General features: G+C 37.0%; 1 protein-coding gene across 1 annotated transcript in view; it reads left to right on the top strand.

Moving 5' to 3' along the window:
• LOC140166496 (prolyl 3-hydroxylase 1-like) overlaps positions 1–16,142 on the top strand; it is a 78,005-nt gene extending 61,863 nt beyond the window's left edge. Inside the window, exons 6-10 of the mRNA XM_072189977.1 lie at positions 2,968–3,861; positions 5,597–5,698; positions 12,099–12,252; positions 13,330–13,517; positions 14,584–16,142. Of these exons, the coding sequence (XP_072046078.1) occupies positions 2,968–3,861; positions 5,597–5,698; positions 12,099–12,252; positions 13,330–13,517; positions 14,584–14,802 (1,557 nt within the window). The 3' untranslated portion in view covers positions 14,803–16,142. The remainder of the gene's footprint in view (positions 1–2,967; positions 3,862–5,596; positions 5,699–12,098; positions 12,253–13,329; positions 13,518–14,583) is intronic.
• The last annotated feature ends 3,220 nt before the right edge of the window (positions 16,143–19,362 follow it).

Raw genomic sequence — 19,362 nt, 5'->3', positions numbered from 1 at the left:
GAATTTCGGCACAAATTGACTTCCGGTAGAGAAACCCTAAATCCGCGTATTGGGCCTGCATTCTTTCTTTAAAAATTCATGACCATTTGTAGGCCGTTGTTTTGTGTGTTTTACCGCTGGCACATGTAAAATGCATAACTACATTTTACTAGACTGTAGAATGGAGAATTCTGGCCAGCATAGGATTATGATGATTATGATTGGAGATTTTTAATGTTTAAAATTGTGCTTTTGTAAATTCCAAAGTTTGACTTTCAATTTATTGTTTGAATTTAAGTGCCCCTGAAAGTGACAGTCATTAAGCACCTGGGTCGCTAGTTTGGTTGAATGCAAAACCTTTCCAATATGTCCACATTTGAGCCAGACAGAGTATATCATCATGATAATATTGATAACCCATCATGTCTAAAACTATTTGCAGATTAGCTTTTCATCCACATTTAGACTTGTTCACTTTTTGCTGAAATTCTTTCTCTGATCAATCAGGTGTATCTACAGTGATGTCTGCTTTTATAATTTTATTATAATACCTTGTCAGCTCCTCATTGTCAGCTCCTCAGGACAATGTGACTCACATGGTTCAGCCTTTCCACTGTAGCACATGTATCCTCTGGATGTTTTAGGTACTTTTGGTTTTGAGTGAAATTCCAGCTATGTTCAGCACAAATTGTAATTTGTATTGCGTCATACGAAATATACTAGGCCTGCATGGGTATGCCTTACAGGACCATCCATGTGTCTGAAGCATTTTTGATGCCTAATCTTGATTTGGTAAAAGAATAATTTTGATATATTTGTGTATATTCTCAGTCATCCAGGTATATAAAATATCAAGTTGATTTAAATTAAAATCTAGTCAACTGGACTTACTATTATTGACTGGCGACGTTTCACATCCTATCCTGGATGCTTCCTCAAGCCGTCTGATTTTGATATAAAATTGGATCGATTGAGCCCATATTTAGTGGTCGAGCTATGAGTTTAAAATATTGGACGAGTCCAATATTTTAAAACTTATAGCGAGACCAATAAATATTGGGTGTAAAGCATCCAATTTTATCATTATTATGTGTTGGATCCAATATTTTCACACACTTGGATTCATCAAAACATAATAATGTTTAAAATTGTGCACAAATTTTGTTGAATGATTATGGTGAGCTTGCTAAAACCCGAGTGAAATAATGCCAATAATTCGCTCATGACATGAAACTATAGACAGATAACAGCATTTGATGATCTGAGTTTGTGATTTGCTGCATTGCTTTGAACCGTTCTTTAACTTTTTTGCTTATTTGAATTTGTTGTGTAAGAATTTGATCCAAAAAAATCAGTGAAACTTTCAAAAAGTAAGTATTGCTCATTAACATCCAAAAACAAACTAACCCATGCAAGACTTGCTGACTTGACTCAAAGGGTTGACTATGGGTCAAAGGTCAACCGCATGTGCGAAGAGTCAAAATTATTGTTATAGAAGCAACATTCATGGGCTGTTCAAAAAAGACGAATGTGGCTGGAGAATAAGCTTGTAAACTCATGGCGGAGCGAGGGAGGAGTAGAGCACGGGGATATGCATGTCATCGATTGGGTGCTAGCTGGCATGTGAGTTTCATAGTATAGTCTTACCATTTTGTGACAAAAAAATCACATTTTAGATTTATTTTTCTTACTTATTTTGTGAGTACACACATTATTTTTGTCAGCTCAACTGTTAACCTCACTTTCATTATTCAGAGCAATTCCAAACATTTTGTTACAATGTTTCAAATCTTCAAATTATAACAAACATCAGTTTCAGAATAATGATATTATTTTGTCATTGTCAGTAACTGTTAGTTTTGCCTTGGTGGTACATGTTATGTGCTTGTTCACCTGTTTTGGCCTGGAAACTTCTTAAGCACTTTCCTAGAAATTTACATTACAAACATTCCAATCAATGTGTAGCTAATAGGACACACCACATCACTGTGGTCATTCCGGACAACTTCCACAGATTTTGTCAATTTTTTTAGTCGTATGCATTATTAATTAAAAATAAAACAATGAGAATGCCAACCAGCCTAGTAATGGAACTTAAAATTGTTTTAAAATTGAGCTGTGAGCATATAGGCCTTGGTGCAATGATTTCAGTGAGATTCCATTTTATACAAAATAGGGAGATGGTTCTTCCTTTCTTTTTCCCATTTCTTGTTTGAAAATTAGTATTGCCACTGAATTTATACATCAAATGGTAGATGATTTGGACAGAGCACTGGTGTTGTTGTCCAGAGGACCCTGGTGCAAATCATAACCTAACCCAGTCTTGTGCTGTACACTAATTCTTGCCCCTTTTCTACACTGCATACTTTAAAATAGGCAATGGGATACTCCAGTTGATATCTATACACATCCTATGGAAGACTTGGCCTTATTCTTCCACACACGCATGACAGGGAGTGGGTATTTCAAATGGCTTACCTGAATTGATGACTCCTCTTGGAATTTAATGCCCCTGTGTATCATATCTTCGACAGGGGGTGTATGGATTTCAACTGGAATGCCCAATGAATCCCAAGCTTAGGAATGAGACAATATTTTGTTCTTGCTGATAAGTTTTTTCATGAGTCTGTCCCCCATTGTTAATAATTTAATTACTAAGTAAACATATATTCATGGTCAAATTTTCTGTTACATTGTAGAATGTCTGAGGTCAAATGTATAAATTTTGCCATCAAATGTTAATGTGTTTGTTGTTTTTGTATTGAAAATTGATATGAAGCTCAAACATAAATTGACTTGTCTATTCTTCAAATTTGCATAATGTATGTATGTAAAAATTAAATTGCTGTACATGTATGTGAATTTAAACATGTGGTGATTGTAGGGAATGGGAATTTTAATATCTAAAAATACTTTCTGTCATTTCAATCAGATAGTCATGCAAATACCATAATAATGTATACCATTGTATTTATTTCTCATTCACAGTTGCCAAAAAGAGATATTGAAAAAGGAGATGGGATTGGGAAGGAGCCAATATTTGGTGGACCTACCAAGGTGAATCTGGCTACAAAGAATTCAAGAGGTCCGGAGGAAGTTACTCCGATTATTGATGATGCTTGGAAAGATGATGAAGCTCTACCAATTGTTGAGTATGCTGATGGGGATTGGGGTGATGGAGAAGAATTTGATGGAGGTGGTGGTGGAGATTACGATGGGATGACAGAAGAAGAGAAGGAGATGGATGAAATTGAACTACAAAAGTTTTTGAATGAAGATATCGATGATGATGAATGGATTGGTGTTGATGGAGAAGAGGAGGAGGACATGAAGGAGGAAGAAGAAAAAGAGCAGGATGACGATGATGATGAAAATGATATTGAACATGCTAGTGAAGATGATGATGAGAAACAAGAATTGGAAGATAATACAAAATATGGTACTACCAAAAGTGAAGATACTTCAGAACACAGTGCAAAAGATGCCAAAGATGAACAGAAAACTGAACAAAGAACTTCTTCTCATGATGAAACAGAATCAAAACATTCAATATTAAAAGATGATCCCAAAGTTGAATATAAAGAACCTGAGGAGCCTCAACAACCTGGTGCTCCTTCAGAACTTGGTGATCCCCCCTCCAAACCTTCTGATCCTGGTGATCCTCCCTCAGAACCCAGTGGGCCACATAAATCAGGACCTGCTGCATCAGTTCGCAAAACGAGAGTTACACCAAAAGAGGGAGATCTGGATGATTTTGTGCAGGCACCAACAGAACCAATTCGGATCATGCAAGATGAAGGCGACTTAAACGGTACTAAAAGAGTAGCTGCTGATGGGATTGCATCTCAGGAGGAGTGTGAAACGTTGATGAAACTAATAAAGGTAGGTCCTATAATTGAAGACCGAATTAAAAAGACTAGTTTGCGTCTGATGTCAGGGCAAAGGCCCGGCGTGATAATTTGGTTGCTGCCCTGCGCATTATGGCATTTTTGGGCTGGTTGACAGGACGTCATATGCAAACGAGTCTTTTTAATTCGGTCTGCAATTATAAATGATGCTGTTCCCTGCAACCTTCTGGCTATGCTCACACTGCCCTAGACCACAGGTACACGCTGACCTGACATACCGTAAAATCATATAGAATGTTTTTGATGAAAGTTAAATTAATACGAAACCGCCATAATTATGCCAATACAATAGATTGGTCTTACAATAGAACTCATTTGTATATGCTGGTAATCGGTAATATATTTGCCAAACTCCATAATGTTATAATTTTGTCGATGGATGGCAGATGGCACCTGGATTGATTTAGCTTTTATCAAAATCCAAATATTATGCCTAAAGACGAGGTTTTACGGTATTACCTGTTGTTGGTCTTCAAGTCTTACAAAGTGTCACAAAATGTGGACCAGTGTGACATTAACATTCTACAATTTGAGTTTGCACTGGTTAGGTTTAACGATAAGATAAAGAGCTGCGCTTTATTCATTTTATTCTCATGTCATGATACATTTATTTGATGGTATATATACAATTTTACAGCAATGGTATAGTATCAAACATGACTGTAATAAACATGAAGATGAGAAATGTTTTATTATTAAATATAAGCAACATATATTCGCAGTAGAAGTGATGTACTAATCAGATTAACTCATCTTCTCTGAACTACCATAGCAATAGATGAATACAAGTTTTGCTTCTATTGCCCCTACAACCCATTATTCAAAATCATGCACTGTGCTTTGTTGAAATGTATCACATGAAAGACCTTTAATTAACAATAAAATGGCAGGGCAACGAATTTATGTTCTTTTCGCATAACAGCACACAACAAAGCGATATGCAGTATATAAGCGCCATTGCACATCTACGAAAGCATAACGCTTGGTTACACATACAATATTTCTGCAATACACGCTGTCACTTACGCTTTAGCTTCGCGTATGTGCTACACCTTGAGGTAAACAACTTAAAATATTTGGGCAAAAAGTTATATTTTCTCTTTAAATCACACTTTTTGTTGTAATATAATCAAAATAAAGGGTGCAGCATTATCCTTTACACCTAAATAATGTGTCCTCGGCAGTAAAAACGTTTAAATAATGGGTTCAGCTGCGCCTCACCCATGTGCCTTGGACACATTATTTGGGTGTAAAGGATAATGGAGAGTACCCTTTATTTCTTAATATATCGCCCTGCGCTACAACGTTCACGTGGTACCTATGCAAAGAACAGGGATAAAGACGTGGATCGTAAATCTATGGAATCATTAGTATATATTTGAAAAGAACGGTATTGTATTCAATTAATGATTGCAGACATACACAGGTTATTAATGCATCCGGCTTGTAGTGCAGGACAGGGCCGTAGCAAGTGGGGCGGCCGGGGATGCCATGGCTGCCCCACTTTTTGAGAAATGTGTTATGTTTTTCTTTATATCTTTATTTCAATTTGGGCATATATTTGTATTTTGGCAGCCCCACATTAGTCATGGCCGCCCCACAATTTACAATCTTGCTACGGCCCTGGTGCAGGATGATATATTCAAAATTGTATTCATCTATCAAATCCAGCCCCAGATCTGACTAATTTCTTGTGTTATTTACCACAGATGGAAGCAATGGGTGGAGATGGTTATATGGATAAGTCTACACCATATGTACATACCAAATTTGAAGTGTTTGAAGGACTCACTGTCAAACAGGCTACACAGGTAAGGGTGATTGAAGGATGTGAAAATTGAGGGGGTAGTGCAAAAACTGAAGGCCCTATTTGCAATAGCTGCCCTACAGACATTTGACGATTTCTGCCTTCTATATCATACACATTATTACAAACATGGCAGCTATTGTAGTTAGAGCCTTCTTAATGTACTAAACCCTCAAAATAAAGCTTTCAAGTCTCCTGAAAACTGTTCATCTTGTTATTGTTTTTTTTTTATTGATAGCATTTTCCATCATACTGCACTTATTGTCCTTTTACACGCAACACACTAACCTTGTAATTAGAGCGTGACCACAAATTTGGAGCCTGTGTTGAAGGTATAGCCGGCTAGCTAGTTAGCACTGTTGTATCAAATATACTTGCTCAAAATCTTAGGAACTCGCATCACTGTGTAGGGAATTTATTCTTTTATAATATATATTTTCAATAAGAAATAACTATCATGTTCATAGGTGGGGCAAGCATTCCTGTGGACCGATGATATCTGAAAGTTTCTAAAATATGGCCACACAGACGTGCAAATCCAATGCTAATTTATTACCAGTTTCGTCTCGAGCTTACTCACTTTCAGCAGGCCACTGCGTGATAACCAGAAGCCCCACCCCTTAGGAACTCGCACGTCAATAAAGGTCTATCATTTCTCTGTGTTGTCATTGCAAAATGAACCTCATTGGACCTTCATGATGGTCAAACAACCCTTTTGAATGAGTGACACTTTTATAAACATAAACAAGCTCTATTGCCAAAATAACCCAAGTTAGCCGGACAAGCCGCGCACCTCTTGCCTCATGCATGACAGTATTGATTGGTATTGATCGGTTGCGTGCATCCTGGCAACTAAATTAATGGATACAAATGCAAAATCATCATACTTTCACGTCAAAAACATGCGTTTCCTTGCATTTCTTGGTTATTTTCTCTTTATTTCCTACAATCTAAAGATGATGATGCAAATTTTCTGTTATATCCAAGGGTTTTCGTCACATTTTTCCATTAGAGTATAGAAACAAAAAAAATTCATAGGCAATGCCATATCTTTGGTTTTGTCTGCATCCCACTTTTCCCCAGTTAAAAAAAAATCTGGGAAAACTCCACTATTGGAGCAGAAGTGTCAATTTTTTTTTCAGATCCCCCACCTACCTGAAATTGTCTTCCCCCCTGGAATTGTTAGGCCTTTACCACTATCCTGAAAAGTAGACCCAGGTTAAGAGTGATATAGTTGACATGTCTGGTCTATATTGTGTGTGTCAAATAAAGCAGACACAGTATAAGACTTGAATTAATAATTTGTAATTCTGGCGACATACTAGTATCACAAGACAATTCTCGGAAAAAAATATATTGTTATTAATCTTCGATGCTTTAACTTGGCCCGCTGATTACGAGCTGATCATGTGCTGCCACTGGAAACAAATATCTAATCATTCTGTCAAATAACAGCAGTGTAGCTGTCATGTTGTCTTCCTTCAGTCATTATGACCTATGTTATTTGCAGAGACTAGACCGTGACTAGCTTGGATTATGACGTTAGTCGACATGAAAAACTGTAATATCCGCGGCAACTAGACCATGACTTGAACTAACTTGACACAAGAATTAATCTTACTATAAATAGGGGAATGTTGTATGTATGTATCTATGTGGTTTATGTAAAAGGCTCCGTCAGTTTCGATCCAAATGTCGCCAAATTCATACGGGAGATCGAGGAATATACGGAAATCACCTCGACTTTATTTGGTTGAAATCGGTCAAGAATTGACTGCAAAAACAGTGAAAATATGGGTAAAACGGGTTTTTGTTATGAAAATCAGTTGCCAGCCTGCGCGTCACTGCAGCTGGCAGGCAGCGCTGTCGGGCATGAAAGCGTAGCGTAATGCGACTACGCCAATGCGCGCACAGAACGGCGCAGAGCCACGCGACTTGCGAGCCAGAGACCAGTGGACATGATAATACAGAAAGAAGGAAAAATAAATAAAAATTAAAGGACAAAAAGGTACATGGACGGGTCACGGGATTATGATAAAGATGAACACGTCCAAGATACACGCTATGAGAGGACGATACACGGGAAAATACGTGTGTTGTATAAACAAAATGAAGCGGTAGACCTACTATAAAGAAAAATGAAATTAAAATGACAAAAGAGGTACAAGTAATTAGGCCAACGGGTTAAATTAACTAAATGAAACGGGAACGAAACAAAGAAGGAAAGAAACTAATCAGAAATGTAAGAAAAAAAAACGAAGCTATAATAATGATAACAGAATTAAATAAAAAACATGGAAACGGGAAATCACAAGCTGCAAATAAAAAATGAAGCTAAAAGGGAAATGTAACAAATAACAGATTTAGAAAAAATAAATAAATAACATGGAAACGGAAAATCAAAATGTATCTTTTCGATGATTCTACCTGTTCAGTAATTCTTCCTGTTATAGTGAACGCTCCCATTTACTCATCTAGCGGGGACCCGCGCGAAGCGCGGGTATCCCGCTAGTAATTATAACATGTGGAATATCTTCTGGAATTATGTGAAATTCTGGAAATATGTGAAAAGTAATGTGAGGTGGTCAGGCGAAATGAGTCACTTTGCTTGGAAATCAATTATCTCATGTAATGATTAATCTTACCCATTCAATTGGCTACAAAGTATGACAGGCTTAGACAGTGCACGATCTGAGGTTACTGTTCCGAACCCAGGCCACTTTTGTACATTACAATGCACACAGCCCATAGTATGGCCCTCTATATAACAATGCGCATACTGTACGGAATAAAGCGTAGTATTAACATGTCCGTCATTAGCCTCGGATTAAGCATGCTATGGATGGGCTACACAGTATGATGTAAACCATCATGGGGCCCTTTTTCAGGGATAAAAGTAGACTTTGTATGATTTTGTATGACCTTTTGGGGCACATTTGAACATGAGTTTTAAAATCATGTATTTTTGGTGGATATGGATGGATGCTTCACACCTATGTCTTATGGTCTAGTCCTACTAAAGTTTGTACGGTTTATATAAGGCGGAAAAAATTATGACTCATAACACCGTGTATTGATATAGAATGGCATGCACGTAGTTGGGCACAATGCTTACGCTAGTTGTGCATTGCGTAATGCGTCAATGGCGCACGCTCATGTGACTTTACGCGAGTGTGAGTTCGGACTTTATTGACGCGCGCAGTTACAAAAGCTGAATAATTTCCGCCTAATATAAGCCGAACAAACTTTAGATAGGCCCTATATACCTTCAAATACTAATGCCATTGGAGAACCAACATGCCGTACAGTTATTGGGGATATTACAGTTCTTCAGATGTGATAATATCCATGCCTCTGAAAATAATAAAATGCAAAACAATTTTTAAATTGTTTTGCATTTTATAACATTTAAAAACGTTTCTCTTGGTATATCTCCAAATCAATTTATTCTGCTGATTGTGCCTGTTCTCAATGCTATATCATCATTCCTATCAAATCTGCAATGTCAATGGACTTCAAATCACTGATGTAAAACATCTTGGCACCGATTCATAGAAAGAGATTTGCACATACGGCTCAAGTACATTTCCAGATGTGCTATTTTAATGAAGTGAATCGTGATTGCATTTCACAGGCCAGTGTAACTTTGATAACCAACATTTCTTTCATTGCAATATAGATGTGTTCTCCAAGCACAGACATGTGTCTGTCAGCTCAGATATTGGAAGAATTTCTTGTCATTGAACTTCAAAAAACAAGAACTATTATATGCCTAATTTCTATAGAGAGATATGCAAACCTCATGACTTTTCCATTGCTTGCCTTGTATTCCATCCCAGGTTTCAGACATCATAAAGTTTGTCCTGCTTATAATTGGCGAAGATATTGGAGCGATTGCCAAATAGGGTGCAACTCTACTACACTGCAAGATTCTCCTCTGTGTGACGCCGATGTCACCAGAATGTCACTCCATCGGAAACTACACCTCGGTTTTCCATATCGCCGGTCCGAAATAGCCGGGTAGCCAGCCTCCTAGGTTTCTACAGAGTGACTTCAAGGCGCGGTGACTTCGCAGGAGAGTCACACCGGTGTGACTACGAGACTGGGCCTGGGTGCTCAGTACCGGCGTTTTGGGTTGCCGGTTTTGCTTTTATTGCCATATTTTTTATATTCTCTTGATTTATTCAAATAATATTCTTTATTTCTTGCTTTTTTTAGGGGATTAGGGGGAGGAAATTGCAAACTGGACTTTAAAAATAAGGAAATATTAGATGAATAAAATAAATTTGTTAGTAGAAATAAACATGATCAGTAAACAAAGTATAATTCAATAAACTAATATGATGAATAAAATACATATTAATTGGTGGTTATTTGAATAACTAAATAAAAAACAAGTTAAGAAATAAATAAACAGGAAGAAACTAATCAACGAAGAATGGAAGAAACAAAGAAACACTTCGAAAGAAAACAACTTGAGAAAAATTGGAAATAAAGAAGTTAAAAGTAGGAATATTATAAGAAGCATGTAGGCCTATTGATGAATTAAAATATTAAAAGTAAAATAAATAAATAATTATAACAATAATAATTCATAACAAGCATTAATATTTGCGTGATAAAAAAATTTCAAACAAACATTGCAACAGGCCTATATTGATGTGACACCGATTTATAGGCATAATTTGATAACGTAAAAAAAATCAACATGAAACAAATCAAACTAATATAGGCCTATAAAAACACCATTTTGAAAAACGGAAAAAGAAAATAGCACAAGCCAAAGTTTTGCATAAACTTACGGCAGTAAAAGTATAAATTTGCAGTAGACCTTTCTGGAAAGTGACAAGAAGTAAAACAAAATGCATGCTAGGCCTATAAATCAATTTTAAATATAACAGAAAAATTCTTGCTTCAAAATAAGTAAAGTTTTGGCAAATCAAAATGTATAAATTGAAAATGCTAGGCCTATAATAGGCATACTTTGCGAACTTCGGCTGAAAATTAATATCTCTTTTAAAACATAATAAAAACACAAATCGTTAAAAAAAAAAAAAGTTTCAATAGGCCTATATAACGTTATCATGCAAAATATGAAAAATAGGCCTAATTTGATAGCAAAACATGTCATCTAACCACTGAAGTAAACAAAGCAATGATATAAGTTTTGTGGGAAAACAAGCAAACAAATAAACAAAATAAAAATGTTTGAAATGAAACAAACAAATAAACCAAGAACAAGAACTGCAAATAAAACACACACAGTTGATGAGATTGTTAAACAGGCAGCACGAAAAGAATTAAAATATTATAATAGAGAACAATAAATAAATGAAACAAATGAATCGGAAGTCTCACAGTTGAAATATAAATGATAAAGAATGCAAAAGCACGATAAAAACAAAACAAAAAACAAAGACGGCAGTAGAACCACAGACCCACTGTACAGCATGCATCAATCAAAAAATTATAAAAGCAACTCATTCCACTCATGAGCGTATACAAGCAGTAAACAAGCATGATACGCGATTTGTCATCATCAGCGCGTATTTGGTAGATATACGCCGCGTCCCCAGAGTGTTCGAACTCATAACAGGGTGCGGTCAACGACCTTTCGGCAGCGTAGTCACCTTGAAGTTCGCCGACTGGGCACCGAGCAGGCAGACGCGCATGGGGCACTGGCTACGGAAGTCACTTTGATGTGACTACAAGATGTGGACCACTGTCGGAATCTAGTCGGTGGTGTACATCATGAGTCGCCGATCGCGGCATCGAGCAGGTAACACATCGGAGGCTAGCAGTTGTAGTCACTACGTGATGACACTGCTGCATAGTACCCTACTGCCTTGTTTCCGATGTAGTCACTCTCATGTAGTGACTCTGTCGGCCACCATAGGGTAGGTTATTCTGGAGTGACGGCGGTAGTGACTTCCGAGTTCCAGTGCGATGTAGTCACTCTGTCGCCAGGAATTTTGCAGTGTACTACTAATCTTATTACAAGACTGCCCTACCCCAATCCTAAACCCTAACCCTAAAATCCGTAAATGAGGACTGGACTCAAGTCTAGCAAGTTGCACCCTATTGGGTAATTGTACCAAATTATTTGTTTTTTATTAATGCGTGAATAAAGTTCCAACTTACGCTTGCGTGAATTCACATAAGCGTGCGTCAGTCACACATTACACAACATGCAACTAGCATATACTAGTAACTTATGGGCCCATGGGCCCAAATGGCCCTTGAAGGCCCTTGAACATTTCAATTTACTAATATTTCCAGCACTGGGTATACATTTAGGCCTACAAGTATAACAAACTTAAATACTATTATAGTTTATTATAGAATTAAATAATGTTATTTGACCAATCAACCCAAACATACTTCATATTATCATTTGTTCACAGGCTGCTAAAGCAGGCAGGGTGTCCATGTTTTACCCGCTCACATACATGCATGTAGCAGAGAGAAGCCGACAGTTTGTGGAAGAGTATTTTGATCTGGCAGCTAAAGGATTATATTTTTCATACACACATCTTGTCTGTAGAACAGCAGAACCAGGTAAGCAGTACCTTTGACAAGGGGGGTTAAGGGGGTGCATTACCTCAGGGTCCTAGTAGGGGGCCTGTAAAAAATAAAGAAAACATACCTTAATGGGAACATAAAAGCAAAAAGGAAAGAGACCACAGGGGGCCTGTACAAAGGGGGCCCGTAATGCCTCTTGGCGGCACTGCAGGTAAGCAGTGTAAATGTTGGTCAAACTGAATAGGCTGTATGCAATAAACCAACCGGAACAATATAATAATTGAAATGGCAGCCATGTTGGAGGCCAGTTCTCAGATGACAGAGGGACAGGTCTCTAGATCAATTCCACAATCATTCATACCTATCACATGTTTTATTGTATTTTAATTCCCCATGGAGGGGGCCTCCTGGTGGACAGAATTTTTATGTAAATGATGATGAGTCTGTCATGAGTGATGTCGTATTGCATACCCTCTATAATAGCATCTGGGGTCATCTTATCTGATATTCTTATTCAATGGGTGCGTCTTGTAAAGAATTCACGTCATTTGATTGGTTTTCTGGTGTATAATATATCACAATAGTTGATAGTGATATTAGTCAGGGCGCGCGCCGCCACGCAACGGCGGCACGCTTGTTGCTCCTCAATGATCGCGCGATAATGCGTTCGCGTAATACACGTGCAAGAACTAAGAACACGATTTACGGCTTAGATGTTCGTGATGGTTTCGTTCATTTAAAACAACGGGATGTCCTCACAAAAGTAACTTTATTTTTTCTGAAAAATGCAGTTTTTCTCGCAAAAATTACATTAAAACTGAATAAGAATAAAAGATAGGATTTTGTCTTTTGCCTATCCAATATCGTGTCATAATGGATGGGCTGGCCAATATTTTTATCGTAGTGGATACCGGCTGCGCCGGCATCCACTACTCAAAAATATTGGCCAGCCCATCCATTATGACACGATATTGATAGGCAAAAGACAAAATCCTATCTTTATTCTCTAAATATATTGCAAATATACTTGTTTTCCTCAATTAATTCCAACATTGCTTTCAATCAAATTTAACCTTTTTTTTCCAATACTTGTCACAATCTCAATATCCGCAGATTCAACCAATGAGAGGGAAGACTTCAGCCATCCCATCCACGCAGACAACTGCCAACTTGATCATTATGGTTTTTGTCACAAGCAAGTTCCAGCATTCACATGGCGAGATTGGAGTGCCATCACCTACCTCAACGACGACTTTGAAGGCGGAGATTTCATATTTGCGTTTGCTAATCAGACGGTGCAGGTATGAGTCTATATTTCCATGGCTTGAGTGTGGTAGCAATGGCGGTGCTTTTATGTGTATGCGCCGTAAGCGTGCTGACAAACCGCCTGTGTAGATTGCTTGAATACACTCCATGGAATTACGCTAGTGCACACGTTTCGCATTCCAGCTGCTACTGCGAAAATAGCAAAGCGTGAATATATATGCATAGTTTAATATAAGGAAACAAAGAATTGCAAATTATAAAACAAGGGAAAACGTTCAAAATTATGCCAAAGCGTAAAAAATTAACCGCATACACCTCTACATTATTTAATGTGACACAATTAAAGTATAGTAGATTTTACAAGGTGATTATACATTTGGTTAGGTGCAAAATCGAATTTGGGCTGATAGCGCTATACATGTATGTGCCTGATAGGTACCGATGGCTCTTTCTATCGTACTCTTAACATTTTTTATTTTAAGGAAAAACAATAACACTATGCAAATGTAAATTGTCATGCTTGATACAATTTATTACATCATCAGGGTATGATAGAAATTAAAAAGAGTCATTGGTACCTAACCAGCCACCGATAGCACTAGGACCAAATTAGACGTGGTGACTTTCCATCATCAAGAATCTGTCAAAATGAAGGTTTTAAGGTGTGGTAATAAATTTGATGGTGCGATGCCAGCTTCATTAATTTTCTGATTATGATTTTCTGATTATTAGATTATGATATTGAGTGCTCACAAACCATGGTTTTGGTGTAAGCATAGCTAAGTTGTTTGATTCTCTGTAGTGGAGCAAGGAATACAATCAATAAATTATTAACTATTGGCAGCTTGTGATACCCCTAAATCTAAATATTTGAAATACTGTCATTTGTGTAATCGAGGATACTAAGCCAATTACTACTTTAAAATATATATTTTATTTAGCTTCTATAAACAGGGTAGCTTCTATAAACAGGGTATGAAACATCAAAGAAAAATATGAGAAATAATTAGGTTTGGGTAATGATTCTCCATGGCAATAATAGTCTAAATTGTCATTCTATCTCAAGTCTAATCCTTTTTCATGTTTTCTTTTCACCTACAGTCACAAGTCCGTCCTAAGTGTGGTCGAGTTGTCGCATTCTCAGCAGGTTCTGAAAATCTCCACGGTGTCAAGGCTGTCATAAAAGGCACACGCTGTGCCCTCGCGCTATGGTTCACACATGATTCAAGATATCGAGAACTGGACTTCTTTACAGCAGCAAAAGATATTTCTGAAATGTATGAGTCTGTTTATGGAAAAGAAAAACATGATGAGTTATGATTTTTTTTTCTTGTTTTTTTTTAATGATGTTATAAGAAATTAATATTTATTGCTTAAAAACTGATTGGTTTGTTGCAAGAATGCCCTATCTGCAATAACTGCCCTATAGACATTTGGACCATTTATGTATAGACGAATCCAAATACACGCATTCCTACACCTGACTAGCAGCCTTTAGTTGGGTCCCCGTCGGCTACAATGCATCCAAAATGTGAAATGATTCGGCCTTGGCAGAAATTTTAAACTGCATTCCATCACCCGTTTTACACCTTCCGCGAAAACACAGGTAGACAAAAGAATGATTAAAGGTTTACAACACAATACAGTTCCAACAGTTGTGCAAATAAAAGCCGCCTTACACATAGAGAAGGTCGAGGAGGGTCAAAAGAATAATACAATAGAGATAATTCCGCAGGTAATCCCGTCGCATCTATTCATAGATGTACAAATGGATGAACAAAAGGACTATGTATGAATAGATGCGACAGGATTACCTCTATTGTATATATTATTCTATTATTAACCCTCCTCGTCTTTGCATCTTCTCTAGGTGTTAGGCGGCTTTTATTTGCACAATCGGGCGCTCAAAACACCAGGTTGGTGCTAGCGGGAAACCAAAGATGGCCGACCAAATCCTGACCATGACTTGACTCGTTGGATTCGTCTATACTCTATTGTACACATCTATAAATATGACCCCTGGCAGCTATTACAGATGTGGGCCTTTCTTGTACTACACCCTTAAGATGTGCTACCCTTCAGCTTTCCTTTCTCATGGTTTTCCATAAGACCTTCCTGTAGCTAAAATTTTATTTTTTTAACCCAGTGTAATAATTAGCAGTGGAAGTTAGATTTTTTAAAGTTACTGTAAAATTAGAAATTTTCATGCCAATAATTTTTCATGCTTGGTCCTTGTAAACTTTTGCAGTTGTTTTTTAATTTGTGATTTTAAGGTTCCTTACATTGACCTATTCACAAAAGGTAAAGTAGGGAATATATTCACACAGTATTGTTTTTGTGTGGAACGAGATCGTGAAAAGCATGAAGATAAATAGAGGGTGAAAATTTCCACTTTGACCGTAGTTGTGTTCTGGTATTCAAACTTGATGGCGATTTCTGTGAGTGTCCCAGTGGCGTAACTCCTATGGGTTCAGGGTGTGCAAACCCGCGGGCACCCATTGGTTCCAGCTAAGATTTCCTTTCCATTCCAACGGCAAAAAAACCCATCTGAATCCAGCGATGAAGGGGTCTTCATCAGTACCCTTAGTTATGTATATGTATTATCATTGATTAAAAAAATCATTAAATTGTCTTATTTTCGTTTGCAATAACATCAAAATCTACCAAACGCATTAATTTGCCGTTGAAAATGCTGTTTCTGTATTGAAAAACACAAACCCCCACCAGGGGCCCTGAAGCGGGCCCATGGACCCCACGCCAAGCGCTTCATTTTTTTAAAAATCAGTGGGGCACCCAGCTATTAATGCCCGCGGGCACCCAAAACCAAAGTTACGCTACTGTCCTGGATCATATTTAGGGTAAAAAGTTATGATTTAACATTCATTGGGTACTTTAAAAGTGGCAGCTGTACAAATCAATAAAGCAAGTTTTGAAACCAGTGTGTGACGATATTTGCGAGGTCTTGATTTTGTCGTCATCACCAACAGCAGAAACTTGACAAATCTTGTCATCAATATTTCATAAGGGATAGCTTTAAACCCAAACCGTTGGTCGACAGCGGTTGGTTCCCTAGCAGAAATTGGTGGTTTAATTAACCGTCTGGGCACTACTGGTCATCTAACAGCATTTCTGATTGGTTGATAACTTGAAATTCTCATTTCAATTGCCAATTATGACAAGGCTTTAAAACTATTCATGGTCAAAACTTGCATTTGCAGATGATCTTATTAATACCCACCTTGATTGGTTTAAAATTGGACACAATATTCATTTTGGCCAATTGGCAGGTAGTTCTCATGGGGTTAACTTTGGTTTATTGTTCCCAACAATAGAAACCAGGCCCAATCGTCAGTTCTGCCAGGGTGCCAGTTGACCAGCGGTTGAGTTGTGAATCCATCCCTCTCTGGATTTCAAAACCTTGTAGGTATTTCTGGTGTTGATGACATAATTATACAAATTACGACCACTCAAATTTGTGTGTAGCCCAGTAAATTTACATAGGATTAGGTAAAAAAAAGGTTTGTCTCAGCTTACTTTGGCTAGAAACCCCTGAGTACTGTGCATTTTGGGTTTTATAAAATATAAAAGCTATGTGATGCAAGTTTTCTTTTTTATTGCAGTTTAAGTTGGCACACTTTTCTTTGTGTTTTTTTGTATGCTTCACAGCCGAAAATGTTTTCATGATAAAAAACAAGACAAAAAGAAACCCTCAAAAACATGAAAAGAATTGCACTAAAATCCAAAATTTAAAACCTACACGCACAGGAAGCTGAAACAAACCTTTTTTTTTTTTTTGGCCATAGGCGTAGTATTTGATGGTAGTTACATCCTAATATTCTCCATCATTTCATTCATCAATCCCTTAAGGGGGCAATCAGTGATTTCCTTTCAAAAGGATTTGCCTTTGTGATTCCACAACAACAAGCAATGCAGGGATGTATGTTTTCCGGAAATTTCTGGATTTCCGGAAAATTGGCCGTATGAATAGAAAATTCTGGATTTTTATTTTACATTTTTGGAATTGAATGATGATGCTGAATAATGATTTTGTCATAAAAAGAGCAAAAACATTTTCTACATTTTAGTTTCTTATTGCGCTTTTCTAGCAACATGCCAGAAGGCTTTTTCAAAGCGTACGCTGAAATTAAATCATGCTTTTGACAAGCGTAAGCACACACAGCACACACTTTGCGGATAGAACCTCACTTTGAGATGACTATGCGATCGGCAAATAGATTGCTGTCATTGTCATCTGCATGGTTTATTAGTACATTTCGTCATTTGCTTCACATACTGTCGTATCTTTAAAGGCTACCTTTTGTGATTTTTGTAGATTTGTGATGAGATATGCTGTAAAATTAACTTTATATTAATTGTGAGGTAGTATCACAATATTACATCCTCATGTCCATTCCATTCATAAAAGAAGGAGCATACTGAAATATAAAATAACAATATGAAATACAACATTGATAATAAAAATCACGCAGGGCAGCCTTTTGAGATACGACAGTATATGTTGCAGACGATGATATTATAATATCGACAAAATACCAAAATCAGAACTTTAGGGTATTCTGGTTTAGCAAATCACTGATTGTCCCTTTAAAATAACAAATAAACACTCAGTAATAGGGCAGTAATATTAGTATTAACCCCATGAGCACTACCAGTCAAATTATCAGCCTCTAAGAACTATTTTGATTGGTTATAAAGAGACCTTTATTATGTGTTGCACCAATCAGAGTTGTATGCTAAGCTTAAAATTTCTGATCTAAGAGATTTAAAAGCCCTATTTTGATTGGTTACTGAGATAATTATATCATGGAATTAACCAATCGGAGCCTTCTATTAGAAAGACAGTAGTGCCCATGGGATTAAGTTATAATAACCACGCCAAATTTAGATGAGACAATTTTGTATTTTATAGCAAGAAATTGTATTTTTTTAATTGAAGCAATTAGCTATTCAATGACCGTACAGTTTGTTCCCAACATTTTATTTCTATATCATATAAAAAGGTATATATGAAAGGAATAAGAATAGTAGGGTTCATTGTACTTAAATTCTACTATTTTTATGCCAAAGATATTTGTACAGTTTAAGTTTATCACTTTGAAGGTAAGGTTGTAGTCGGGAGGTCTTCTGTTGCAACAGACGCAGAGGCTGATTTGCCACCATGCACCATCATCCACCAGAGTAGATATCTTACCCTTCCCAGAATCCTTTGCAACATGATGCATCACCTCATTACATCAAATGACACTCCCATTACTTTGTACAGGTTCCCTTATTTTCATGTTGAGAATATACTGGCTAAACATGTGTTGATAATCAAGAAATAAGCATATTTTGCCAGATCTGGATGTGCTCTGTTCATTGAGGTACTTTTTGTCACTATTGACCCATGTTGCACTAGATACCACATCAGTACAGAAATTGAAATGGAAGAAATGCATTGTGGGAAGTGTAAGGTATCTTCTCTGATCTTCCACAATGGTAAAATATTTGTCGGCTGCAATGGAAAATCGCCCGCAAAAACGTCAAGATTATAACCTGACTGTCATTGGTATTTTAAGTTTTTATTGGTGTGATGTGATTTCCCAATTTTGCATGAGCTTTGTAATTCTTAACGATAAGCTTTAATTTTGTATTTGTAAGTTTGTATCAGTGTTTTAATGATGATCTAAAAATGGCAAATATGTAATATACACAAATTGGTTTGATGATTTCTTAGTGTGAGAGTGAAAGAGGCAAAAAAATGGTATTGAGACCTATTTATTTTAAACTTCATGACAAAGTCATTTTGGGGTCCATGTAGCCAAAAATTGCAAATTTTCAACAAGGGAAAAACCACTGCAGCCAAAATATAGCGGCATT

Source organism: Amphiura filiformis, chromosome 12 (assembly GCF_039555335.1).
Source record: "Amphiura filiformis chromosome 12, Afil_fr2py, whole genome shotgun sequence".
Classification (NCBI taxonomy): domain Eukaryota; kingdom Metazoa; phylum Echinodermata; class Ophiuroidea; order Amphilepidida; family Amphiuridae; genus Amphiura; species Amphiura filiformis.
The sequence above is the reverse complement of the archived record's forward strand: the minus strand, read 5'-3'. Positions and strand labels throughout refer to the sequence as shown.